Here is a 27,230-nt window from a genome sequence, read left to right as displayed (position 1 = left end):
CCCAAAATTTACTTTGGTTCAACTAACTAGAGTTAACATTAGCAACGACGATCATGACATCACTTTCTCTCTCACACACACACACACACACACACACACACACACACACACACACACACGGGCATTCAGCTGCTTGTAAGCCAAGAAACATGCAACATGCTGTGCTTCAATTTCCAAAATGCTCTATGAATGTTTAAAAGTTCTCTACAGTAGAACAGAACCAATAGCCACTCAGGCCTGTACCCCTCAGGCCTGTACCCCTCAGGCCTGTACCACTCTGAACCTGTTAAAGTAGGTTTCATATGTAGCTTTATGCGCTCTGACAGAGCAAACAAACACACGTGCTGCGTCCCAAGTACTGGGACAGCTGGGATTGGGCCACCGCACAAATTAACGCAAAACCGAGCACAATATTCAGAGGAGCGTGCCAATTTTCGAAAATTACTGCAGGTTTGGGCTGAGACGTGCCATGTGACATCACCATTCGGCGAAAGCCCTCTTTTACACGAGTACAGCTAAAAGCACTCATTTACCAACAAACATCACTGTGAAAGGCCAAAAAATTCCCTGCAATTTCGTCAATTCAAGTAGCATCGCAAATTTTGAAAAAAGCCGCTGCGAAATCAAGCATTTTTGGCCGCAACCATCACAAAAAAAAAAAAATTGTGTCCCAAGGTGGGAAATGACGTCATTACAACTTGCTAATGATCACAAACGAAGCACGATATTCCGGACCGGAAGGCAATAATGCACATAATGCACTATTATCAGCTACTGTATCTTTTATCGGATCTTTTGCTGACACGGACTTGCTGAATTCCTGTCGAGAGCAGAAACACCATGTGCTACGGTAGAAACCTTGTAAGAAAAGGATAATAAACCATAAACTTGTTCATTTGTCGATATTAATGCATTTAATTATTCCCTCATGCTAGCTATGACTTTAGCCCACTCTGGGAAACCAGATCATTAGACTGGGCAGCACATTAAAGGGGTGGTGTGACTTCCAGACATGAACAGGTATATTTTCATATGTTCAGAAAGACCTAAAACCTGAGGACGAGCGCTCGATATCCGATTTCACCCCGATTAGCCTGCACTAATAAAGAGGCATATTTATATTTCCCCTCGTTCATTTATTCTACTTTGCCCACTGATTAGCTTTCTTCGATCGCTCCTGATATCGTCGCAGTGTCTGCATGCGAGTTAAAAGGACGCTCAGGTTTCCCAACTCCGGCCCGGCGTGACACCAGAGATGCAGCAAGGGTTCGGGGCTATTGTCCCTCACGCCGCCTCGGACAGAAACCGAACACCGGCAGGTGCATTTCCGAGCTGCTTAGTACACCCGTTACATGTGCGTTTAATGGTGTCGGTCTCTAAGCAACAGAAAAATCGAAGGCTTGCCATCTGATGGCAATGCAAGTGTTACACAAGCGTGGTTTTTCTCGTTTCTGAAATGAATCACTGTGACTCGATCAGTCAAGCATGGAGTAAGGAGACCATCCGATCAAGACTGAGCAAGCAGGAGGAAATAATAGTCGAACCTAACAGCCGATGATATAAAAGTAACTGTGTGGAGTAAACTGCATCGTGGATGTTTCTGTTTTATATTTCAGGGTCCACCTCATTCTTCTCCTGCCCCCCCGCCCCCCGCTTTTTTTTTTTAAATCAGTCCCATATGTGACCCGTGCCGCACCCTCAAGGCTCAGCTCTGGGATTCCAGTATTTCACCTACATCAGAAAAGCAACCCATCTATCGGAAAGACAGTAATGAGTGGAAAAACACCTGATAAACTGATCGCAACGATTTAGGAGAAAGAGGTATGATTAGTGAGCCACATGTGACTCCAGGTATCTGCTGCTTCTCCTGGTGGCGACGCTCGGAATTCTGGGATTTGCAGACTTCAATAAGGCAGCGTTCCCATCTCTTACTATGCTCCTGAGAACGATTTAGCACTCCTCGAAGCGCACATGAAAGGGGGGCAAAGGGTTTACAAAGTGGCCTTCCTGTACACCACATACTCTTACACATGAAAGCCAAGTAGCAAATTAAATCAAGCCTGCGATTATGGATTACAGTTTAGATGGAACGTTGATCGATTAGTTCGAAATAAACAAGTTTAGACTCATCAAGGTAGCATTCATATATATATATATATATATATATATATATATATAAAAACAAAAAATAACCACGTATTTGTAACCTCTGAGAGTCTCTACAACTCCGATGATGTAGAACTGTTCAAAGTGCATGACTGTTGCTTGTTAAAGGTTCGCTGTGCAAGCACAAACTTGCCGAAAATCTGGCAAACGCTGTGGGTTTTGTGTTTTTTAACAGCATATTGCAGAAGTAGGGGGAAACAGCTGTTAGGTAGGAGGGAGAGATAAGCTTGAGATTATTCTGAAACTGACTGAAAATGAAAAGTTCAGGGATGTGTGAATTTGAATGAAGTGGATGATTTAGAAAGACAAAAGTACCTGACGGCAAACGCAAAGAGTTAGAGAAGCTCTCAAACATAACATTTATTGCTTTTTTTCTTTTAAACTTCAGACATGTGAAATAAAGAGCTTTGACCCAGAATTGATATATAGCTGCTCTCGGTGTTGGAAAACATGGAATTTCATTTGAGACAACTCTGTATCTCCGTCCAAACTCCACATTCTCCTGTTGAGTATCCTCTACAACAACGCAGCACAGCCAAATATGTTTTCGGGAAAATCTCGACCCATGTTAGTGTTAGCTTGATTGCATCCATGAATGAGTATAAAAATAAAAAAAAGTTTCACGTTACCTTTCTGTAAATGAATGATATCTGGGAAGTTGGACAGCAAGCCCTGGTACAGCGATAGTTTATCCAGCATGTGGAACAGGTCATTTTTGGGCTGCTCTGCAAACATCTCCCCGATGTTCTCGTACGTCCGACCAGTGTGTGAGATGGCGCTGTTCAGGGCCTCGCAGCTGTACGGAGGGTCCAGCATGAACGCTTGGCTGATGGACTGGAAAGCATTACCCAGGCGCTGAAACTCCTTGCGAAAGCCGCCGAGATGCTTGCGGACCAGTTCGGACGCGACGTGTGTCAGCTGCATGACGCTGTCGTCCATTTTCTTGGCGAAGGCCTTGAAGGTATCGATGCGCTCCTCGACGTCTTGCAGGTCCTGATGCTCTTTAGGGATGTGGAGAGTGAGCATAAAGTGAGCTCCCACCATCTCATCCTTCTCAGCACGACGCTTTCCCAGTTTCCACTGCTTGTCGTCGACACACATGAGGAAGTGTTCGAAACCCTCATACTGAGACAGAACCGGGTGACTGGTCATGTGATCCATCCATAGGATGAGCCGCCGCTTTCTCTTTTCGATGAAGTCTTCCTCGAAGCGCCCGGTGGCTTGCTTCTCTGGGAGGTGGGGTACGGAAATGACGGTAAATTTGTGCAACAGGCGATTGTACAGCCAGTCAAAGTGCTTATAGCGCCGATACACAGGCCTGGCAGTGTGGCTGGGGGTGACTCTGTAGGAAATGTAACTCTTAATGCCCTTGAACTTGGTCTGTTTGGTGGGATCCTCGATGGAGCAGATGAAAGGCTGAGGACTCTCCTTCCACTGAGGTCCACGTTGGCCCATTTCGATGCTGTAGGACTCGGCTATCTTTGCCATCATAGGCACATCACCGAGCACAAACGCCTCGACGCCCGAGCGCACAAAACTGGAAAAGCGATTGAGGTTGCGGCCCACCATGCTGCCTTTCCTGGAACTGGAGATGCTGTCCTGGCGCTCCATGGGGGGCCTGGAACGGTATTGCACATTAGGATTAGGGTACGGGCTCTGTTGCTCGTGCCCATTTGCACCCACCGGTCGACGAGGGTCTTCGTACTCGACCACCGTAGAGTTGTCGTCCCAGTCGTCCCAGTCGTCGTCGTCGTCGTCATAATAAGCGGTGTTTGTACTGGGGGTGAAGAAGGGCTCCTTGCCAGGTGAGCCTGCAGGACTCAGAGAGTAGTCAGTCAGGTTCGAGTTGGAACGTGGCCGAACGATCTCCACGTATGAGGCGGGGAAGAGGCCTCTCTCCCCACGGCTGTTTTCACCCTGTAACCAGCCGTCTACAGAGTTCTCGTCGAAAATAACCAGCTCCTCGTTCTCCTGTATGCTGATCTCCTCTTTGTTCTCGCTCTGGAACGTGTAAAGTGCTACGGCTTTCAGCGACATCGTAACCTCGCTCTTGTAGTGCCACAAAAGTGGAAACAAAGATGTAACAAATCCCTTTTAGTGTTTTGACGAGTCAACTCATCTCCCAAGTAGTTCCCCAGCACTTCTAAACACACACACAAGCACACCTTCCCAAAGTTTCATCTGATCACTGGCTGCAGGTTTCTGAGCTGCACTCCATGCTGCCTGATCTTTCCTTAGGTGCGAAAGAAACTTCGCTCGTGGTTATCTATACCACACGAACAGGATCAAAACTCAAACACTCGTTGCCCTGTGAGCCATTTATGATCAAATACACACACACACACACATACACAAAACAAGGGGAAAACAACAAAGCATTCACTACAGTGATTCAACCCTTATACAACATTTCTACACTCTATCTACAAAGTCAGTATAGTAGATGGTCATAAAAACGCTCTAGAAAACGTTTGTAAGGTTCAATTTCTGATTCTGAGCGTTCAGACTTCTCTAAGAAGGAAATCTTCGAGGTACTTTACAAAGCCAGAAGTCGGTGTTATCTGTTTTGGTCCAGAATTCAAATGTAAACACCGGCTAACTCACGAAGTACAACTCCCGGTGTAGAAGTGGAGTGCTGTAGTCCTGCCGTCTGCTCATGTTCAGGGAAAGGACAAGGCAGGAGGAAGAAAAAGAAATATCAAAACATTGTCCTAACACACACACACACACAGAGAGAAAACCAGTAAGAGAGACGGCGAAGATGAGGATGATGATGATGGACGCGTCCTAGTGCCTCCTGCACTCCTCATTCCGTCAGCACCGCAACTCACTCCATCTTCAGCACAATAACAACCGGCCAAGGAAACAAACTCGAGGTCATATTTAAGTACACAAAGGACGGTCAACTTTTCAGGTTTGGTAAAAACGTAATCCCAAATCTTTCCATGACGTGAGACAGAGCCAATGAATCGAGGAAAGTTTTTCCTGTGGTGTATTTATCTCCTCTTTATTAGGCAAGAGATGGGATTTCTTTTTAACTCTCTGTCGCCGTCAAGTGGATAACCCTGTAGGATTGAGATTTAAGGAGGGGAAGAAAATAAAAACATGTATATTATTAATAATAATAATATTAATAATACCCATTAACACAACGCATTTCGCGTATTTATTTTTGGAATTTATTTGTTTAGTTTTACCAACAGCACTTGTTCAGTGTTCATATGCATGAACAGACGCCTAAACTCCGTGAAGTCGTTTGGTCGACCAACAAAAAAGATGGCGGCTCGCATGACGTAGGTAAATTCCAAAATGGCGTCTTGTTTACCATATAGTGCACTTAGGTGCAGCGTAGAATCCAGGTTTTACCCCTCAGTGTAGTGCACGAACATAAGGGAGGGACAGTGCTATTTGGGATCTGACCCTAGCTTCAGAGAGAAACGTGATCTGAGCAGGAGCAGCGTTACTGCATCTCTGCACGTCTACAGCAGCAGGTTTGATTCCCGTTGCCCGGAAATATGATAGCTAGCATGTCCGCATTTTAGCTTAGGCACATGGCTAGGTCTGTTAGCTCTCCGCCAAGTTATGTTCTGTATATATATATATATATATATATATATATATATATATATATATATATATATATAATTAGCTAACAGGGTAACGTTAGCTAAACTGCTAGTTAAGTCATATGTTAAGAAAGAAGTGATTCCCCTTATATGTGCACTAATATAAAATATGGGCTCGTCCACCCTAGGTAGTGCACTGTGTACTATAAGGAGCCATTAGGAGTGTAGTTAATTAGCACTCCTGCTTTTTTTCATACACTAATCGGTTACCAAGCTGTGTTTATGTCTATCTTGGATATCTATGATCTTATTGATTTTATAAATGATAAATTTCAGGGAGGAACACGGTTAAGTTTCTGAGATGGAGATCAGTAGGTTGTGAGTTCAAATCCCCGGACTTCCAGAAAGCCACAGTTGGGCCTTTTGCTCAAGACTCTTAACCATCTTAGATTGTGTCTCTTCCAAATTCTGCTAAATGAACAAAATGAAACGTTTATTTAGTTATGGCTCGATGTCCGTTTTCCAGTCGTATTCTAAAACAGTTTTCAGTGTGTCTACATGTTTTCATCCCAAAAGAAGCAGGAGCTAGATGGCCGAAAGTATGTGGGCACCTGACCATCACACCCTTGTTTCTTCACCCAAACTGTTGGGACAAGCTTGGAAACACAAAACAATTGTATAGAATGGCGTAGCATTACGATTTCCCTTCAGTGTTCCAGCACGACCGTGCACAAAGCGATCTCCATGGTTTGACAAGGTTCGTGTAGGAGAGCTTGAGTGGCCTCCACAGCGATCCCACTGAACACCTTTGGGAGGAACTGGAACGCCGACTGCACCCCAGCCCACAAATCCCCACAGCCACGCTCCAAAATCTAGTGGAAAGCCTGCCTAATAGGGTGGAGGTTATTATAACAGGAAAAAACTGGGGGAACCAAGTCAATATTAATAAGAATGGGGTGAGGACAGATTGGGGTGTGATGGTCAGGTGTCCACAAACTTTTTAGGTGTTTAACAAATCAGTTTGCTCTTAAAATGAAGAGTAGGTGTGGATTTGTCTGGAATGAAGACTTGAATCAACACCAGGCCCTTTGTGGATAAGAATGAAGACCCCTGCAGTTACTCCTCTTTCCACCCTCCTGTTGAAGTCTGCCTGTATGAATGTGTGCTCAGCCCATACGAATGTCTTGTACCACCTTATTTGTAGGTCTGTAATGGATTCCTTGACTGAAGCGCTGTCCTCCAGCTTCTGTGTAACCAGAGAAGCAAACAGCACCTCAGCCCCGCATCCTCGCCTGGCTCAGTACAAGAGCAAGTACAGCGCTCTGGACCAGGATGAGCGCCGGAGAAAGTTCCTGCAGGAGCAGAAGGAGTAAGTACCCTGCATGTTAACATGTTAATACTGTTACCCAAGCGAATTCAAGTCTTCATGGAAGTCCTGTAAATTGGGAAAAACGTTCGTATCCTACTCGTGCTCCCGAGTGTGTGTAAATTTAGCAAAAGAAAATGAACTACCATAAACCTCGACTTCAGATCATAAAATCTGCGTGGATTACTGCATGGATTTTATATCTGGAGTATACCGTTGAGTTTAAATTGCTTATTTTTTTTAATTATGTTTACAGCATTTAGCAGACTTAGCCTTATCCAGAGCAGCTTACAGAAGAGCTTTATAATCAAAAACACCTCCTCGTGCTAGTTCATTAGGTCAGAGACTGAGAGCACCATCGAGGACATGTTATATTATTTCTATTGATTAAAAAATATAAAAAAGCAAGAAAAAGAGCCCACGCAAACTCGTAAATTAATAAAACAAATCAAACAACTCATTCGGTCATGACAAAAGAAATGGCATAAGCCGTAAAGAGCACTCACTTATTGTTATTATTATTATTATTAATATTAATATTAATATTAATATTAATATTATATATTATTAAATGTTCTTATTGCCATAGGATTGAGTCCACGTCTGTCTTTCAGCCTTTACCCTGATCGTTCAGTTCATGCTCCCAGCTGTCTGTGCAGTTGTCCTTTTATGGAGTTTTGTGGGCGTCACTAAATGCAAATTCGCTGTGTCCGGCGCGAGCTTTGCACTTTCCAGGTGATTAGCGTACGCGCACAAGTACAAACAAAATCAGCGCTGACAAAAATTTGGTGGAAAATGTTAGTTTGGTTTGGCTTGCACCAACATTTACACACAAAAAAGCTAGATAAATGAGGCCCAGTGTCACTTCTCCTTAGTGTTTTTTTTATATATATATATATATATATATATATATATATATATATATATATATAAACGTGTATGTGTAAGTATTCATCATTTTATATAAAAAAAAATAAAAAATAAAACTACTGTCCTAAATTAGTAATATATATATTCTGGTGTGTGTGTATTGGGTTCTTTTCAGTTTTATATAATTGTTCTGTAAAGTTTTAGTCTGAAGTTTATATTTGTAACTCAGTTTGTGGATTTTATTTTAAATAAACGAAAAAAACCGCTACTGAAAGTTCGCCCCCGACCGATTAATCAGAGAAAACAAATCGGCTGACTAATCGATTATGAAAATAATTGTTAGTCGCAGCCCTAATACACACACACTACGGGTCAAAAGTTTGTGGACACTCGACTGAAATGTTTCTCATGATCTTAGCTTTTGATCTGAAGGTGTGTGATTAAACGTGTGAAATCGATGTTGTAAACAAAAATATAATCACGCCGACGTATTCGTTTCTTTCATTAGAAAACTAACATTTTATTTACACAAAAATATTTATTTTAAACGGACGACTCGGAGTGAAATGTTCTGAAAAGCAGGCGATAAGAGTCCGGCGTCGGTGTGAACGCCTTTAATACTGTTTAAAAAGCATCTCGGGGAAATTCCTCAAGAAATCAGTCGAGAAAATACCGAGAATACATTTCTGTAAATTCTAGGCAAAAAGGGCGTCGACTCTGAAGATTCTAAAATACTAAATTATTTAGATTTATTTTGGATTTTTATCACAACATAATTCCCATAGTTCCATCTGTGTTACTCCAGAGTTTTAATGACTTTATTACTATTCTAAAATGTGGAGGGAAAATAATAAAAATAAAGTATGAGTGTGTCTAAACTTTTGACCGGTAGTGTAAATAAAGTTGATTTCCTTCATTATTATTGTTATTATTATTATTATTATTATTGTTATTATTATTTAGGAACAGCAACTCTCACTAGCGGGAACTGCATTGTGCGAATACGTCAGAATTCATAACAGTCTAGCGTGCGTTCATTTCAGACATAATGAACATTTAAAGAAATAAAAACAGTAAGTTTTTCTATCATATCTGTAAATAACTAACTCATTCTCTTCTAGCTGTATACTGAGCAAGTAAACAGCTGCTCTGCAGATGTTTGGGTCAGACAATCTTCATGCTATGGGCCAAATAGAAAATAATCATAAAGTAATTCTTCTTTTCTTGTAGGAAAAGGCTGAACTATGTGAATCATGCCCGTCGTTTGGCAGACGGGGATTGGACAGAGACAGGAAGTGACGAGGAGGAAGAGGAGGAGAAACAGAAAAGTCAGCAGCAGGATGAAATGGAAGATGAAGGGATGGAAGTTGAGCAACGCAAAAAGTTGCCAAAGCACTACGCCAACCAGGTCATAACTCAATGAACATGTAGAACATGTAGACTACAACGACATGTAGACTGTTAGGCCTAATAATAAAAATATCAACATCACCATAAACGATTTAATCGTCTAGAAGCGAGAGCCTAAAAAAAGACCAGCATTTCTATTATTTCAGGATGAAGGAGAGGAGAGGAGAGGAGTGATCATATTACCAGCCGTGCATTCTTTTGAAAAAATGTGATGGTGGATTTTTAAGTGATTCTGCAGGAATGTGCAGTCAACAGTTTGGGAAAAAAACTTAAAACATAACAGCACATTTCGATGTAATCCTTTTAGAAATCAGTCGTCTGCTGTCCACTTGTCCGACATTTTCGTTTTCAGTAAAAAAAAAAAAAGAACAAAAAAAACCCTATTAATAAATAATAAATAAAAATATTGTTTGTCACGTCCTAATTGATCATCAGTATTTACATGGTTTGTAAGGTGTTAGATCTGACACTTGGTTACTTTTGTCCATTTTCGAATGCAGATTTTCTGTGCCGTTCCTGATCAACAGTAAACCAATGTTAAATATATATGTGTTCGCCAAGTGGAACATGCAGCGCTAGATTTTAGTTCACATTAATGAATATTCTCCATTTGCAGTGACGGAAAGCGAGAGCACATGAGATGGGGGAAAGGGGGCGGGGCTTCCAGGACATGTTTAATATTGGAGTTCACAACACCTGTGCGGATCGTTCCAGATTCACCGCGCTATCAGCAGCTTTATCATATTTTTGCCGATTTTGCTCAACATATTCGAATCGACATATTTGCTGAATATATTTTGACTTTCTGGCCCCTGTGTAATCGGTTATAAACAACACTGGATATTGTGGCAACGTAATATCATGTAGGGACGATCACATCGGTAATATCATTACAGCACTCAAGCTTAGTGCACTGTAAGATATTAATTGTGTAAAAAATGATCTCAGTTTACAAGTTTGCCTCTCTGTCTCTGAAAGTGGTGTAAATATTCTCTACTCACTTGTACACCTGCCCTTTGCCTCTGATTTCTAACACTACTACAGCGCATATCATAATTATGATGTTGGAGTATTGCAGAGACACTTCACACTTCACTGGCCTTGTGGAGTGTTCGTTCAGGGCTGTGTTTAAACTTTAATCTCTCTGTACAGCTGATGTTGTCAGAGTGGCTGGTGGACGTCCCTGTGGATCTTAGCGCTGATTGGCTGCTGGTGGTCTGTCCTATAGGGAAACGCTCACTCGTCGTTGCATCTAAGGTTTGGACTTTTTAAATAACTGATGTATAAAAGTCATTTAAAAAAAATTTTCATTTCCCCCACAAACTGCCTGAAAAACTGCTGATGCGAAAAGAAGTGTTTGTCTTTATGGAAAAAACCGAGAACTCTAGTGGTGTGATTAATCTTCATAATGGCCAGCATTCCACTGGCTCTTTTATTCGTTAGGAAATATTGATTTTAATGTATGCATGCAAGCAGAATTTAAACGACCTGAAGTTCCTCATACCACGTCTAACAGGAAACTGAAACTAGGACATGAACTTGTGTTATAAGGTCCTGAGGAAACAGTCGGTTTGAGGGCTGTCACTGACTGTCAATACGTCTTTTCAGCATTTAGAAAGAAAATACTACATTTAGATGTAGATAACGCATTTTAATTAGATGCTAGCAGCAGGACTATAACATGACTGAGTGTGCCATATTATTGTTACTTATTAATTATTGTTTGTGTCCCCAATAAGAAATATTTTGGGCCTTCAAAGTGGTAGGCATGTTGTATAACCCCCCAAAAATCCACTTTAATTCCAGGTTGTGATAAACAAAACAAAACAAGGGGGTGCATACTTTTGCAAGGCACTGTATTGGCACAATCAAAGATGAGATGGTGTGATTTTTCCAGTAACATCACATTTATCCATTTATAGTTACCTTTAATGTTGCTGAACATCTAAAAAAAAAAAAAAAAACATTCTCTCACCAGACTTTTTAAATTTTTTATTCAAATATTACATTCTCCTAAACATAAACATCTTACAGTAAAATTCACCGTATTAACACTTACACACACTTTTTAATGCATTTATGTGACGCGTCTGCCGTACAAGGCGATGAGTTAGTTGTTACCATAGAAACAGAGTTGTGGTTAAAACGGTAATTCGGTTCATTTGCGTGGACGTTCTCATCAATTGTTTGTTTGCATGAAGCAGAAGCTGCATGATTGTATCCTCCTTGTATCTGTAACAATGTTCTTAAAGGTTTAGTGGCCTGAGAGTCACGTCCCCTAGCTCCTTCTCCTCCGTTCGTCCCTGTGACTCATAGGCTCTTACATTTTTATCGTTCTGGTACTTGTCGTGTTTTACCTCTGATATGGTAAGTGTGTTTCGCTGGACGTGAATGTGTATGACTTACAAGAAGGCTTTGGATTTTGAGCCTTCCTACTACAAGAAGACATGTTGAGCGCTGATTAGGCACCAATATAAAACACCACTAATGACCCACAGACATTTAGTACGCGCTTTATTCCTGATCTGGTGCTCAGGAACGCTGGGCCTGAGAACGGGATGCTAGTCATTATACACAGGACATTATACACAGGACATTATACACACACGCGCACACATTCATGCGCTCATTCACACCTAGGGGCAATTACAAAAATTGTGAATTGTGTCTGGAAAGTTTTTTTTTTTTTTTAAACAATACACACAATTATAATACTAATGCTTGGCTGTGCATAATTCACACCGACATGCAGCTGCGCATGCCGGTCAGTAGGGGGCGCTACAAGTGTGTTCGCAAAACTAAATCTGACCTATATCAGTAGCCGTAATGATCGTATTTGACTTGAGTTCTTAACATAATAGGCGTTGTGCATGTGACGTCATTAGAATACCCATAATTAATTTATCTTTAGTTTAGCTACTACTAGCTATTATCTTTGCTACTTCATCTACATGCATGTTTTTGGGAGGTGGGATGAACCCGGAGGAAACCCACGAACAGGAACCTGAGCTCAGGAGCTTTGCAAATCATGTTAAATGGTCCTCAAATTCTCATTTTTAAATATTTATTTATTAACTTGTTTATTTTTACTTACTAGGGCTCCACTTCATCGTACACTAAAAGCGGGTACTGTGTGAATCGTTTCCCTTCTTTGCTACCAGGAGGGAACAGACACAACTCCGCCATGGGGAAAGGTTTGTAATACAGGCCTGAACTTCACGTATTTTAAAAACACACAAAAAGTACAACCGTCTTGTTGTTGGTAATTAGGTTTGGTTTATGAATTCCTACAGATTACACCATCCTAGACTGCATTTACAGTGAAGTGGATAGGACGTACTACATCCTGGATGTGATGTGCTGGAGAGGGCATCCTGTCTATGACTGTTCAGTGAGTCAGTTTATTCTTATCGGGATTTCAGCGCTGTCATTGCTTTTTACATCCCGATGTTTACAAATGGCTGAATTATTTAGACTGCATGCATACTTGGCAACCAAGTAAATGTGAATTTATTGAAATTTTCAATAACAGACTGAGTTCCGGTTCTACTGGTTGCAGTCGAAGGTTGAAGAGGTAGAAGGACTGTCGGAGATTTGCAAACGAAACCCTGTAAGTTCATTGGCAGTACTACAGACGATTTAAACAGTAGATTATTGATTGAATGTACTCATTATTTTCTTTTTCCCACGCTTGTTTGCAGTTCCGTTTTGTGAGTCTGAACAGCATCAGCTGTACAACAGAGTCCATTCAGAAGGCCCTGGCACACGACTACAGCTTCAGTGTAAGAGCATTGGAATGCTGTATTTATACATGTAACTGGACTGTTCTGAAAAACAACTTGTTTCTATGAGTCTATGGAAATTGTGAATTTGTTTGCTAGAAACAAAATGAATAGAAATCGTAAATATTCAGAGAGGTTGATGCAGAGAAGGTGCGGTAAACGGTGATGGAAACAAATGCTGATGTGGCAAATACATAATGAAGATGTGCCACAAGACATACTATGGTGAGATACATTGTAGTGTGCATAAAGCAGTGTATAAACTCACTAGCTCGCGTAAGAACCGAAAATCCGTGATATTGTAGAGGTGTAATAAAGGGCGCTCTCACACACATTAGTCAGTTTGCTGAGTGAAGCAAATCAGAGCGAATTTGGTACTTTTGGTTTGTTTGCTATTTGGTTTTGTTTATCACTGCAAATAATGAAACAATGCAAAAAAAAAAAAAAACTATGGCTGAGGAACCTGACAGGCTGAAAATGTACTCAAACTCAATTTTTCATAAATTGGATAGTGACTATTACGTAAGCGTAGTGAATATTGCGTAAGCGTAGTGATTATTGCATAAGCGTAGTGAATATTGTGTCAGCGTAGTGAATATTGCGTAAGCGTAGTGAATAAGCGTAGTGATTATTGCATAAGCGTAGTGAATAAGCGTAGTGATTATTGTGTAAGCGTAGTGATTATTGTGTAAGCGTAGTGAATATTGTGTAAGCGTAGTGAATAAGCGTAGCAAATACTGCGTAAGCGTAGTGAATATTGCGTAAGCGTAGTGAATAAGCGTAGCGAATATTGCGTAAGCGTAGTGAATAAGCGTAGTGAATATTGCGTAAGCGTAGTGATTATTGTGTAAGCGTAGTGAATAAGCGTAGTGAATATTGCGTAAGCGTAGTGAATATTGCTTAAGCGTAGTGAATAAGCGTAGTGAATATTGCGTAAGCGTAGTGATTATTGTGTAAGCGTAGTGAATAAGCGTAGTGAATATTGCGTAAGCGTAGTGAATATTGCTTAAGCGTAGTGAATAAGCGTAGTGAATATTGCGTAAGCGTAGTGATTATTGTGTAAGCGTAGTGAATAAGCGTAGTGAATATTGCGTAAGCGTAGTGAATATTGCGTAAGCGTAGTGATTATTGTGTAAGCGTAGTGAATAAGCGTAGTGAATATTGCGTAAGCGTAGTGAATATTGTGTAAGCCTAGTGAATATTGTGTAAGCGTAGTGAATAAGCGTAGTGATTATTGCATAAGCGTAGTGAATATTGCGTAAGCGTAGTGAATATTGCGTAAGCGTAGTGATTATTGTGTAAGCGTAGTGAATAAGCGTAGTGAATATTGCGTAAGCGTAGTGAATATTGCGTAAGCGTAGTGAATATTGTGTAAGCCTAGTGAATATTGTGTAAGCGTAGTGAATAAGCGTAGTGATTATTGCATAAGCGTAGTGAATATTGCGTAAGCGTAGTGAATATTGCGTAAGCGTAGTGAATAAGCGTAGCAAATATTGCGTAAGCGTAGTGAATATTGCGTAGCGAATATTGCGTAAGCGTAGTGAATAAGCGTAGTGAATATTGCGTAAGCGTAGTGATTATTGTGTAAGCGTAGTGATTATTGCGTAAGCGTAGTGAATATTGCGTAAGCGTAGTGAATAAGCGTAGTGATTATTGCGTAAGCGTAGTGATTATTGTGTAAGCGTAGTGATTATTGCGTAAGCGTAGTGAATATTGTGTAAGCGTAGTGAATAAGCGTAGTGATTATTGCGTAAGCGTAGTGATTATTGCGTAAGTGTAGTGAATATTGCGTAAGCGTAGTGAATATTGCGTAAGTGTAGTGAATATTGCGTAAGCGTAGTGAATAAGCGTAGTGATTATTGTGTAAGTGTAGCGAATATTGCGTAAGCGTAGTGAATAAGCGTAGTGATTATTGTGTAAGTGTAGCGAATATTGCGTAAGCGTAGTGAATAAGCGTAGTGAATATTGCGTAAGCGTAGTGAATATTGTGTAAGCCTAGTGAATATTGTGTAAGCGTAGTGAATAAGCGTAGTGATTATTGCATAAGCGTAGTGAATATTGCGTAAGCGTAGTGAATATTGCGTAAGCGTAGTGAATAAGCGTAGCAAATATTGCGTAAGCGTAGTGAATATTGCGTAGCGAATATTGCGTAAGCGTAGTGAATAAGCGTAGCGAATATTGCGTAAGTGTAGTGAATATTGCGTAAGCGTAGTGAATAAGCGTAGCGAATATTGCGTAAGCGTAGTGAATAAGCGTAGTGAATATTGCGTAAGCGTAGTGAATATTGCGTAAGCGTAGTGAATAAGCGTAGTGAATATTGCGTAAGCGTAGTGAATATTGCGTAAGCGTAGTGAATATTGCGTAAGCGTAGTGAATATTGCGTAAGCGTAGTGAATATTGCTTAAGCGTAGTGAATAAGCGTAGTGAATATTGCGTAAGCGTAGTGAATATTGCGTAAGCGTAGTGAATAAGCGTAGTGAATATTGCGTAAGCGTAGTGAATATTGCGTAAGCGTAGTGAATATTGCGTAAGCGTAGTGAATATTGCGTAAGCGTAGTGAATAAGCGTAGTGAATATTGCGTAAGCGTAGTGAATATTGCGTAAGCGTAGTGAATAAGCGTAGTGAATATTACGTAAGCGTAGTGAATAAGCGTAGTGAATATTGCGTAAGCGTAGTGAATATTGCGTAAGCGTAGTGAATAAGCGTAGCGAATATTGCGTAAGCGTAGTGAATATTGCTTAAGCGTAGTGAATAAGCGTAGTGAATATTGCGTAAGCGTAGTGAATATTGCGTAAGCGTAGTGAATAAGCGTAGTGAATATTGCGTAAGCGTAGTGAATATTGCTTAAGCGTAGTGAATAAGCGTAGTGAATATTGCGTAAGCGTAGTGAATATTGCGTAAGTGTAGCGAATATTGCGTAAGCGTAGCGAATATTGCGTAAGTGTAGTGAATATTGCGTAGTGAATATTGCGTAAGCGTAGTGAATAAGCGTAGTGAATATTGTGTAAGCGTAGCGAATATTGCGTAAGTGTAGTGAATATTGCGTAAGCATAGTGAATAAGCGTAGTGAATATTGCGTAAGGGTAGTGAATAAGCGTAGCGAATATTGCGTAAGCGTAGTGAATATTGCTTAAGCGTAGTGAATAAGCGTAGTGAATATTGCGTAAGTGTAGCGAATATTGCGTGAGCGTAGCGAATATTGCGTGAGCGTAGTGAATATTGCATAAGCGTAGTGAATATTGCATAAGCGTAGCGAATATTGCGTGAGCGTAGTGAATATTGCGTGAGCGTAGCGAATATTGCGTAAGCGTAGCGAATATTGCGTGAGCGTAGCGAATATTGCGTGAGCGTAGTGAATATTGCATAAGCGTAGCGAATATTGCGTGAGCGTAGTGAATATTGCATAAGCGTAGTGAATATTGCATAAGCGTAGCGAATATTGCGTGAGCGTAGTGAATATTGCGTAAGTGTAGTGAATAAGCGTAGTGAATATTGCGTAAGCGTAGTGAATATTGCATAAGCGTAGCGAATATTGCGTGAGCGTAGCGAATATTGCGTGAGCGTAGCGAATATTGCGTGAGCGTAGCGAATATTGCGTGAGCGTAGCGAATATTGCATAAGCGTAGCGAATATTGCGTGAGCGTAGCGAATATTGCGTGAGCGTAGCGAATATTGCGTAAGTGTAGTGAATAAGCGTAGTGAATATTGCGTAAGCGTAGTGAATATTGTTAAGGACGCATAGTGAATATTACGTAAATTGAATCAACCCAACTGCAGGAAGTGAACCCAAACAGGCCATGTATTTTGGGTTGCACACAACTTTTTTTTTTTTTTGTAGATCCGAGCTGCTAAACTGACTCGCAAGGTACAACTTGGCCAGAGCTGAAATGCTGCACTGAAATTGTTTACACAAATCATTTTAAACTAGTTATTTATATAATGATCAGATCAAATATGTAATATTCACTATGCACCTGACCCCTTCTCAGGTGGATGGGCTCCTGTTCTACCACCGTGAGACTCACTACACCCCAGGCAGCACACCGCTGGTGGGATGGCTCAGACCCTACATGGTGCCAGACATCCTGGGTATCGAGGTTCCACAGTGCCCTCTCACCACCAAGCCGGACTACGCAACACACCAGATGCAGCAGATCCTGGAGCACAAGAAGCCGTCCAGTCAGGTTCGGCCTGCAGATCAGAATGGGAGATATGAGCTAGAGCACCTGTCCACGCCAGAGACGCAAACAGGAAGCAGCAACCAGAAAGAAGGCATGGAGAGCTGATTGCTAGCGGCTCAGCAGCTACTGATTTGGTATCATGCCAAGATTTCTGGGATTTATTCAGTGTTTTCTGAAACCCTGTTGATTTTAGATTAGCTCAGAGACAGCTTTTTTACTTTCCGCACTGCGTATGTGGAACTTCAAACATGACAAGTGGGTGATGAATTTGGCATTCGTTATTGTTCAGTTAAACCTCCCATACTGTTTGGACCAATATTTTCAGAATGATTTACATTTTGTTTCTTTTGTCTTCGCCTTCAACTTTAGGTAAAACTGTTCAAATTTCTTTAGCAATGTGATTTGTTGAGTTATTTAATGTAGCTCCAGGTTGACACGAAGAAGCAAAGACAATCCGTCTTGGTTTCTCAGACACATGCTTGAATTAAGTAGAATTTGCGAAACACCATTCTGTGTGCATGTAATATAATCATCTATATGAATGCCTTATGTGGAATATTACATTTTGAAATTTTAAATTTAGACCTTCCTTTTCTAACGAGAACACTCGAAAGACTTTTAACGCTATATTAATAAAAGTATTTTTATTCTACACATTTATGATATTTCTGGAACCCTTTTCCCTTTTTGTTTGTTTGTTTGTTTGTTTTTTAAGAGAATTTAGCTTTAATTGCATGTGCATGTTCGCCTATAGGCAGCCCGACAGAATAAAATCTAAAACATTTTGCTTTGGCAAAATGTATTTGTGTGCAAAACCATTCAGATTCTGTGAACGTATTCGCTGTTAGAAATGAAACTCAAATCTTTGAAATTCTTAATTGTAAACCAACAATTAAATTAGGTCAGCCCATCAGATGATGTATAAATAAATGTCAAGCTGGAGCGAAACTCATCGTAATCTTTTGTGATGTATACATTCAGTTTTCCATTCATTCTAGGAACAATATTTGAATGTTATGGTAACATAAAGTATAGTATGTGTATGTTAATGATATGTGATTTAAGAACAGTACTCAACACATAACATAATCATTTCAGTGCCATCTTGTTTTTTATTCTATATTTTTTAAAAGTAGGTCTTTTGCACACTGATGAGCTCAGCATTCCTGGAAAGCAACGTGTGACTGATACCAAAACCCCTCTTTTAAAACCACAGGTCTCTCACATCAGCATCTTGACTGAGTGCTAACCTGGTTTCATGTTAGAGTTGTTTCTAAATGTGCCTCTAACATGACCTTTCCCCTTTTCAGATAGAGGAAGTTGTTCAGGCATTCCACAGAACTAGGTGTTATCCCCCCCACACACCCAATTGAAGCTTCTGATATTATTATTATACCTGTATCTGTACACAGCATAAGAGAACACTGAAGAAAGCTGATTATCCTCAGAGGTTATTTCATATAGGACTGTCTCTGACTGACCAAATCTGACAATAAATTATAAAATAGACATACCACCACATTTAAAACATTAATGATAACAAATGCCACAGTACGCATAACAACATGCTATTCTAATATTGTCTAGATTCTGATTCCAAGTGATGGGAGTCGGTTCCAAGACTCAATTCCACATAGTAATTGTCTCGATTCTGATTCCAATTACTATGTGGAATCGACTCTTGGATTCGACTCCCATGACTTGGAATCGGATTCGACAAAATTTCTGGACTCAAACATCAGTGTTTTAAACTCTATCGTTTTTTTTGGGGGGGGGGGGGGTCGTGATAAAAGTTTACATTTGCAGGGTTTGCGTCGCCTTTGTATATTATAACGAAGTTTCATCATGTAATAATAACCGAAGTTTTATACGTGTGTTATACGCATGCGCGGTTGTTAGCGCATGCGCGGTACAGACCGTGCCGGCACCCACCACCCTGTCAGTCCCCAAGACTGTTATTTTTTTATGAATGAGAGTGGGCGGAGCTTCTCTTTCGCAAACCATCTGCTTTTGTAGCCAACAGGGGGCGCGTTTATATTTATATATGTGTTCTTCCTCCATACTGAAGCCAAAACGCAGAAAGCGACGAAGAGGAATCCAGATGTTGCTGGGAACTTATTTAGTTTAATCAGACACAGAGGGTGTTTCCGGTTTCCGTGTTTACGCGTCCTGGATCTAAAGATACAGGAGCACGAGGCAGTGCTAATCTGATATTAGCTTAGCAAAGACGAGCGGCTAGTTCAGGAGGATTTTTAGGTGTCGCCAGAAAAAAAAACACAACAGCGGCTGACTGTATAATAAAAGCCGCTCGTGAGTTGATGTAAAGGGTTTCCGTGTGTGTGTGTGTGTGTGTGTGTGTGTGTGAGAGAGAGAGAGAGAGAGAGAGAGAGAGAGTGAGTGAGTGAGTGAGAGAGAGAGCTCGAGCGAGTGCGCGCGCGCGCGCATGCACGGCACAGAGGCTCGCGTCTCCACTCCACCGTCACGCAACTTGGACAAAATGCCAAGTTTGCTGTTAGTCCTGGAGCTCGCGCTGAGCGTGTGTTAAATGTCTCCTCTTTTAAACGTGCTGCAGTTTTCCTCGGCTGATGGTCGCTGAACACGACACTAGTCTATAATCCGCCTTTTCGCTTGTAATTCCTCGACTGATTAGATACAGGAAGGTGTGTTTTTATTGCTGGAAAGGGACCTGAAGGATGGCTGCCACTTTATCAGCAGAGGAAGAGCAGGTAAGTGCTCCTTTAGTAGTAGTAGTAGTAGTAGTAATAATAATAATAATAATAATAATAATAATAATAATAAACCTTATAGGAGTTCAGTGGATGAAGCAAGATGTCAGTATCCCAGTGCTGTGTCAGGCCCTGTCGCAGAAAAATGACAAAATGGACTCAATGATAATAATAATGATAATAATAATAATAATAATAATAATAATAATGCAGGTGGTGGTGAATGTGTGGCCACAAATACAGAGCAGTTTGTGATTTGAATTTCAGCTCCAACTCTTCTACATGAATGAATCTATCTTTCAGTATGAATGTTGTGTTGTGATGTCATGAGCATCAAATGTGATTTATATATATATTATATATTTCAGTCTCAAGATTTCCTTGAAATCTGATCAAGACTAGAATTTCCCAGTCTTGTTTCAGTGTCAACTTTTAAAACTTGGCTGTGTTCCATTCAGACTCACACTCACAGTACAGACTCTGCTGAACATACCAAAGCTGATAGGATGTATGAAGAGTTCAAAAATATCCCAGATATATCCTTTTTCTGATGGATATAATAATACACTAAGCTAACGATAAAGCACCGATCCTCCTCGTCCTCCCCGTCCTCCTCTGTAGTGCCCTTGTGTAGGGAGTATTGAGCTGTTGGGGATTCAGCCTCAGTTTCACACTGTTTAGGTCACAGAAGTGGTTTTGTTCAACCGGGGTGTACAATGTAAAGATTTCTTCTCCCCCTTGAGTATTGAAATTACGATATTAATAATCCTGTGATAAAAGTGGAAGCATGTTCCTGTGGCATTCTCAGTGAACGGGCAGTGCTGTAGCCTACTACACAGGGCCTGCAACAGGAAACGGCCCTTATATAAGCTGCCTGTTATTTATTTACACTGTTTCAGTTTAGTAGCTTAATGTACAACACTGACTTTGTCAAGCTTCGTGCACTTTAGCTTAGGCTAATTTAAATGTAGTCTAATCCTAATCTTAAGCCTAATCGGCATAAATGAGTAAATAATGTGGGTATTGTTTCCCCCTCACTACGCTGTGTTGTATATTATTTCCATTCCTCAATCTTCCAAACCAAAGCTGTTCCTAATAATGATAGTCATAATGATTTTTTCAAAACAAAGCAAGCCGTATGTCTTTATCTCTCAGACTCCTCTTGTGATAGGAAAAATAAATCCTCCCTTGTTTTTCTGTGCCAGAAACTCACACAAGGGAGCTGCAGCTTCAGGAGAGGTGCAAGATACTGAGATGTGTGTATGTGTATGTTGGTGTGTGTTGTAATTACATCTCAGGCTGGACATGTCCACAGTCCAGCAGAGAGACCCGTTCTATTAGCCAGCTGATAAAAGCATTTCCCTTGACTGAGAGTTCATCTGTGGAATGTACCATCACCCGGCTCAGCAGGCGAGTGAGAGTGCGTGAGAGCGGGCGCGAGAGAGCGTATGTGAGAGTGAGCGAGGGTGCACAAGTGACCGTGTGTGAGAGAGAGTGAGAGTGTGTGAGAGCGTGTGTGCACACGAGAGCACGTGTGAGAGAGAGTGTGAGAGCGTGTGTGCACACGAGAGCACGCGTGAGAGCCAGGGCGCGCATGCGAGCACGTGTGCGAGAGTGAGCGAGGGTGCGTGTGAGAGATCGAGCGCATGTGTGAGAGAGCGCGTGAGAGTGCACGAGCATGTGAGAGTGCGCGTGTGAGAACGAGAGCGTGGAGGTGGGTGAACATGAGTGTGCGAGAGCGTGTGTGAGAGCGAGTGAGAATGTGCGTGTGAGAGAGAGACATAGGGAAATGAAAGAGTGACATGGGCAGAGCTGATGACGCACATCTTTCTGTTCACTATCGACTGATGCAAAAATAGACACTGCTGACGACAGGCTCGTGTGAGAGCGAGTGAGTGTGCACGGGAGTGAGAGTATGACAGCATGCGCGAGAGTATGAGAGTGTGCACGAGTGTGTGTACGTGTGTACAGGTTTGCTGATGTGCAGTAGTGTACAGTTAGACTGGTCACGGCGGTGATCAGGACTGAGGAGCTGACCCGTGGTGTGGGACGTTGTGGATGATGTTGGACTCGTATTAAGGGATCTTGTGAGTAGACATCAGAGAGAACCGTATTTCTACAGTCTCCGAAATCTTTTCACACACGTGAAACGTTGTAGAGCAAAAATCATGACATCGGTGTAGATTTTTAATGTTTTTCCATCCCAGAATGAAGCCCGTGTTCCAGTTCTCTGCCTTCTCAGGTGTGAGGGTTTATAATGATGATGGAGAGCTGGACGGATCAGGACCTTTTATGGATGTTGTTGGCTCCAGAGATCTGGTCCTCAGGGATTGATGCTTATTTTGTAGTCAGCAGCAGCTGGATGAGCTCCAGGTTGTTAAGTGAAGTCGAGTCTGATGCAGAGATAAAGTTTGTGTGTGTGTGTGTGTGTGTGTGTGCGCGCGCGTGCGCGTGTGGTAAGCGAGGCCTAATTAGCTATTACACATCAAGTCTGAAGATTTTAGTGATCTGAACACGTGACTTACAGTAAGATTTGTTTTTGACTGTTAGAGCAGATTTCAGAAACATTCTGCCCTCACCGGTGACGCTCCTTTCCACTTTCGAGTCTCGCTGACTCAATACGATTTCCACATACGACCACAGAAATCTCTCGTTTCCAGAGTGCGAGTTAATGAGTTAAAACCTGCACTGAAACTAACCAGAAACAGGCTTTGAACTTCCTTACAGAGTTTGCGTTGAAGGGTCTCCTGAAGGATTCGGAGCGGCTGAAAGTGAGCGTTTTAATCCAGTTTAGTATTTTCATTCTGTAAGGACATTTACACGGAGAGCGGTCTGGATCAGGGTAATGCTGATGTTCAGCGCGTCTCGGCTTGGCCCGTGTTTTACATTTCATTGAGCATAACTTTTAAGCTGTTTGTCAGTTCCAGTGTTATAAAGTGTAAGTGTGTGTGTGTGTGTGTGTGTGTGTGTGTGTGTCTGCACGTGCATGCAAAATATGGTTCTTCAGGAAGTAACTGAGGTCAGCTGACCTGCAGTGACACCAACTATCTAAAGGCAATTACACTAGAATTTGGCTTCAATGTTGTTGTTTTTTTACAGGTAGAATATACAGTCCCTTCCAAAAGTATTGGAACAGCAAGGCCAACTTTATCACTGTGCGCTGAAGACCTTTGGTTCTGAGATCAAAAGACGAGTATGAGACGATGGATCAGAATTCCAGCTTTCATTTCCTCATATTTATATCTTGATGTGTTAAACAACTTGGAACATCCAGACAACCCAATTTTTTAGGTGAGCAAAAGTATAGGAACAGGTTGTCTTAAAGTAAATAAAACAGTAAATAAGTAATTTGGTTGCATATCCCTCGCTCGCAATAGCTGCATCAAGCCGGTGACCCAGTGACGACATCAAACTGCTGCATTCTTCTTTTCTGCTGCTGTTCAAGGCTTGTACTGCAGCTTCTTTCAGTTGTTCTGGGGGGTTTCTCACTTCAGTCTCCTCTTCAGGAGCTGAAATGCTGCTCGACTGGGTGAAGGTCTGGTGATTGACTTGGCCAGTCTAAAACCTTCCAAAGTCCTTTGTTGTGTTTTGGGTCTTTGTCTTGCTGCATGATGAAGTTCCTCCCAATAAGATTGGATGCTCTTCTCTTTAAATTGGAAGACAGATTGTTTCTGTAGAAATCTGAATTCATTCTGCTGCTACCATCATGAGTTAAATCATCAATAAAGATTAGTGAACCTGTTCCAGAAGCAGCCATGCAAGCCCAAGCCATGACACTACCTCCACCATGCTTGCAGATCCATTCTTTCTCCACACTGTGCCCTTTCCATCTTGGTTCCAGAACTTTTGTGGATCATCTCTGAATTTCTTTGTGAATTCCAATCTGGCTTTCTGATTCTTACTGCTGATGAGGGGTTTGCATCCACTAACTGTAGTTTTGGGGTTTTTCTTCACAATTCTCACAATGTTTCTGTCATTAACTGCTGTTCCTTTCCTTGGCCGACCCAAGTCCAAACTGGACATTCCAAATTATTGTATTGGCTATGCCCAATGCTTGTGCAATGGCTCTGATAGAGTTTTCCTCAGCTTCAAAATGGCTTGCATTTCTTCCATAGACCGCTCTCTGGTCTTCATCTTGGTTTATCTATTTTTAACAACAAATACAGTCTTCACAGGCAAAACCGAGGGCTCAAACCAAGAGTAGACATTCAAAGCTATTAATTCTTTAAACAACCAATTTAACAGGGCACACCTGGGCATCAAGAAACACCTATCAGTCATGTGTTCCAATATTTTTGATCACTTGAAAAAATGGGTGGATTAAAACAAAAGGTGCCAGGTTCTAAGTTGTTTAACACATCTAGAAGTAAATATGAGGAAATGAAGGCTGAAATTCTGATTTATCACCTCATATTCATCTTTTAATCTCAAACACAAATGTCTTCAGACAATAGAGTTGGCCTTGCTGTTCCAGTACTTTCGGAGGGGACTGTATGATTCACAGTTTGTTTGAAATGTTTTTGTCATTGCCTTCTGTGAAGACATTTTAATACAGAAATGTAGACGTACAGGTTTGTAGACCGTTACTCTCATATGTGCTTGTTAAACATCCCATTCCAGATTTATTCCCTCTGTGCTGTTATAATAACCTCCATTCTCCTGCGAAGGCTTTCCACTGGATTTTGGGGCGTTGCTGTGAGGATTTGTGTTTATTCAGCTACAAGAGCATTAGTGAGGTTAGGCTCTGATGTTGAGATGTTGAGGAGGTTTGGGGTGCAGTCAGTGTTCGAGTTCATCCCAAAAGTGTTCGTTGAGGTCAGGGCTCTGTGCAGGACACTCGAGTTCTTCTACTCCAAACTTAACACGCCAAGTCAGTTTTAGAGCTCACTTTGTGCACAGGGGCATCGTCATGCTGGAACAGGTTTGGGCCTCTTATGGTGCTTTTCCTCGGTACGACTCAACTCTGCTCGTTTTTGGGGGCTTTCCACTGTGGATAGTACCTGGTACATTTTTTACCTCGACCTTGGTCGAGATTCCAAGCGAGCCGAGCCGATACTAAATGTGAGCCACGTGCTGAGGGAGTGAGGAATTCTCCTTAACGTGTGCTTCCGCCTGAAAAATTATGTGTATAATTTATGTAGTAAATTATGTATCATTTCATCTCATTACAGATAAAATTACAACAGAGGAACCTGTTTTAGATTTTTACATCTCGCTTGTTACCAGATTTCCAGACAGTTGTTTATCAAAGTCACTCCTGTCACGGCTGAATCTAACGTAATCATATCGAGCACTACGAAGGTTCTAGACCACCGTTATTTTACATCCTTAATAGGGTGCATTTTCAGTGAACAGTAAAGGCATTTGGAATACGGCCGACCGCGTATTTGTACAGGGCTTCGATAATACCACGTTATTCCTGCGTGAAGGCGAGTGGAAGATGGCACCCACGTTGTGGTGGCACCAAACTGCAGTGGAAAAGCAAGCTCAGAAAAGTTCACTGAGCTGAGTCGAGTTGAGTCGAGCCATACCATGCAGTGGAACAAGGGCTTTAGTTCCAGTGAAGGGAAATTTTAAAGCTACAGCTTACAAAGACATTCTATTAAAGTCTGTGCTTCCAACTTGATGGCAACAGTTTGGGGAACTACATACTGTGATGGTCATGTTTGGACAAACTTTTGGCCATATAGTGTGGGATGGCTGATGTATTGGTCTACATGTGTGAAAATTGTGGAGCTAGGTTGGCAACCAGTAGTGGCCCAAGTCCACTCACTTGACTGGACTGTCCACTCAGGGAATTTGGGTGGTATAGTTTGGGTCAGTACATATCAACAAGGGCAACAGCAGGGCCACCCCGCTGTGGAGTACTGAACAGATCAAGAAGTTGCAGGAGTTAGTTTATGCTGGTGAGGTGTACGTTAACACCACTATATCTAATCACCTGAATGTTAAAACTAATGAAGAAGCGAGATAATGGATCAGCTGGGTAAAGAATGGGGACTGGGGAAAGATGAGAAAAGCTTGAAGAGTAAACCAAACACCCAGGCAGTTTGGTAAAAGCAGACTGCGAATTCAGAAGGTGTGTTGGGATGTGGCCACATGGGTTGCCTTTGAGAGGCATTAGACCAGGGGTGTCCAATTTGATCCGCAGAGGGCTTGTGTGGGTGCAGGGTTTCATTCCAATCAAGCAGGAGCCACATCTGATTCCACCTGTTTAATCTGTTGATCTTGGCTTTCAATAGACTGCTTGGTTAGAATGAAAACCTGTACCCACACCGGCCCTTTCCAGATAAGATTGGACACCCCTGCATTAGACTATGGAAATAAGGAACCCTGTGAAGCTGGCAGATCTGATACTCGACAGGGTGAAGAATGTGCAGTGTCTGATCCCTCTGTCAGAACCACATCAAACGTTCAACAGAACGTATACTTTAACGGACCTGAGTGATGTTGCTGATGATGCGTGCTGTCCTGTAATTGCCTCTTCTTGAACCTATAACCACGGAAGCATGACACTGCCGCGGGATCAGAACTTGATCACTGAACGGGTGTCGACTTGTGGTACAGCTGTATACCACCTAGTTTGTCAGTGGAGTTATACTCGGGGTCTTCAGAGAATGCAGAATGGCACTATTTTCTAAATCAGTCAACCAGAGGGTGCTCACGGAGGTGGGGAACTGGAGACCTATCACTGTAGGCTCGTCGGTTTTAAGGCTGTTTTCACAAAAACTGGGTCATGTACTGCCTGTGTTCACGTTACACTGAGCAACACACCTTCTGAATCAAGCACCGTTTACTGTAGAAATAAACTGAAATCTTCCAACTGCTTATGTACGTCTCGATCACGCCTCATCTGTATCTCTTCATCGTGCATTTGCTATGCTGTGTGTGTGCGCGAGAGAGAGAGATTATGGTGTTTCAGGAAGTGACAGAACATAGTTAATGTGTATTAGCTGTAAACCTTTTTTCTTATTTCCTACCCACATGGATATCTGAGCCTTTGCAGTAAACTAATCTCATCCCACTCGCCTCATTCCCCACACACACACACACACACACACACACACAGACACAGTGCACACTGATCCATTTAGTCCTCCGTCAGTAATACTATAAAGAGCAAAGAATGCAATCCCTCAAGACTGAGACAAGCCTAAACTTC

At 41.7% G+C, this 27,230-nt stretch overlaps 3 protein-coding genes across 6 annotated transcripts in view; 2 read left to right on the top strand and 1 right to left on the bottom strand.

The window, feature by feature from the left end:
- The window catches only part of snx33 (sorting nexin 33), an 18,530-nt gene extending 13,745 nt beyond the window's left edge, over nt 1-4,785 (bottom strand). Inside the window, exon 1 of the mRNA XM_053642047.1 lies at nt 2,796-4,785. Within this exon, the coding sequence (XP_053498022.1) occupies nt 2,796-4,203 (1,408 nt within the window). The 5' untranslated portion in view covers nt 4,204-4,785. The remainder of the gene's footprint in view (nt 1-2,795) is intronic.
- Nucleotides 4,786-5,008: 223 nt separating this feature from the next.
- Nucleotides 5,009-17,994, top strand: snupn (snurportin 1). Of its 4 annotated transcripts, none has more exons than XM_053642051.1 (9): nt 5,009-5,080; nt 6,937-7,101; nt 9,199-9,376; nt 10,531-10,635; nt 12,476-12,572; nt 12,672-12,769; nt 12,911-12,988; nt 13,080-13,160; nt 17,151-17,994. In XM_053642051.1, the coding sequence occupies exons 2-9, from the start codon at nt 6,944-6,946 to the stop codon at nt 17,445-17,447; spliced, it is 1,092 nt and encodes a 363-aa protein (XP_053498026.1). In that variant the 5' UTR covers nt 5,009-5,080; nt 6,937-6,943; the 3' UTR covers nt 17,448-17,994. The 4 variants fall into 4 exon arrangements, with proteins under 4 accessions (XP_053498026.1, XP_053498025.1, XP_053498023.1 ...); XM_053642050.1 differs by lacking the exon at nt 5,009-5,080 and adding an exon at nt 5,490-5,657; XM_053642048.1 differs by lacking the exon at nt 5,009-5,080 and having other exon boundaries at nt 5,839-7,101.
- A 1,118-nt stretch (nt 17,995-19,112) lies between these two features.
- ptpn9a (protein tyrosine phosphatase non-receptor type 9a) overlaps nt 19,113-27,230 on the top strand; it is a 37,348-nt gene continuing 29,230 nt past the window's right edge. The window contains exon 1 of the mRNA XM_053642046.1: nt 19,113-20,068. Within this exon, the coding sequence (XP_053498021.1) occupies nt 20,036-20,068 (33 nt within the window). The 5' untranslated portion in view covers nt 19,113-20,035. The remainder of the gene's footprint in view (nt 20,069-27,230) is intronic.

This window comes from Ictalurus furcatus, chromosome 14, assembly GCF_023375685.1.
Source record: "Ictalurus furcatus strain D&B chromosome 14, Billie_1.0, whole genome shotgun sequence".
In the NCBI taxonomy this organism is placed as follows: Eukaryota; Metazoa; Chordata; class Actinopteri; order Siluriformes; family Ictaluridae; genus Ictalurus; species Ictalurus furcatus.
This window is presented reverse-complemented; position numbering and strand designations above follow the sequence as displayed.

Bases quoted from the DNA above. Each gene is read 5' to 3' on its own strand.
- snupn (XM_053642048.1), top strand. From the start codon at position 6,833: ATGAAGACCCCTGCAGTTACTCCTCTTTCCACCCTCCTGTTGAAGTCT. The intron at 10,636-12,475 runs GTTTGGACTTTT...TTTACTTACTAG, and splicing joins CACTCGTCGTTGCATCTAAG to GGCTCCACTTCATCGTACAC. The intron at 12,770-12,910 runs GTGAGTCAGTTT...TTTCAATAACAG, and splicing joins ATCCTGTCTATGACTGTTCA to ACTGAGTTCCGGTTCTACTG.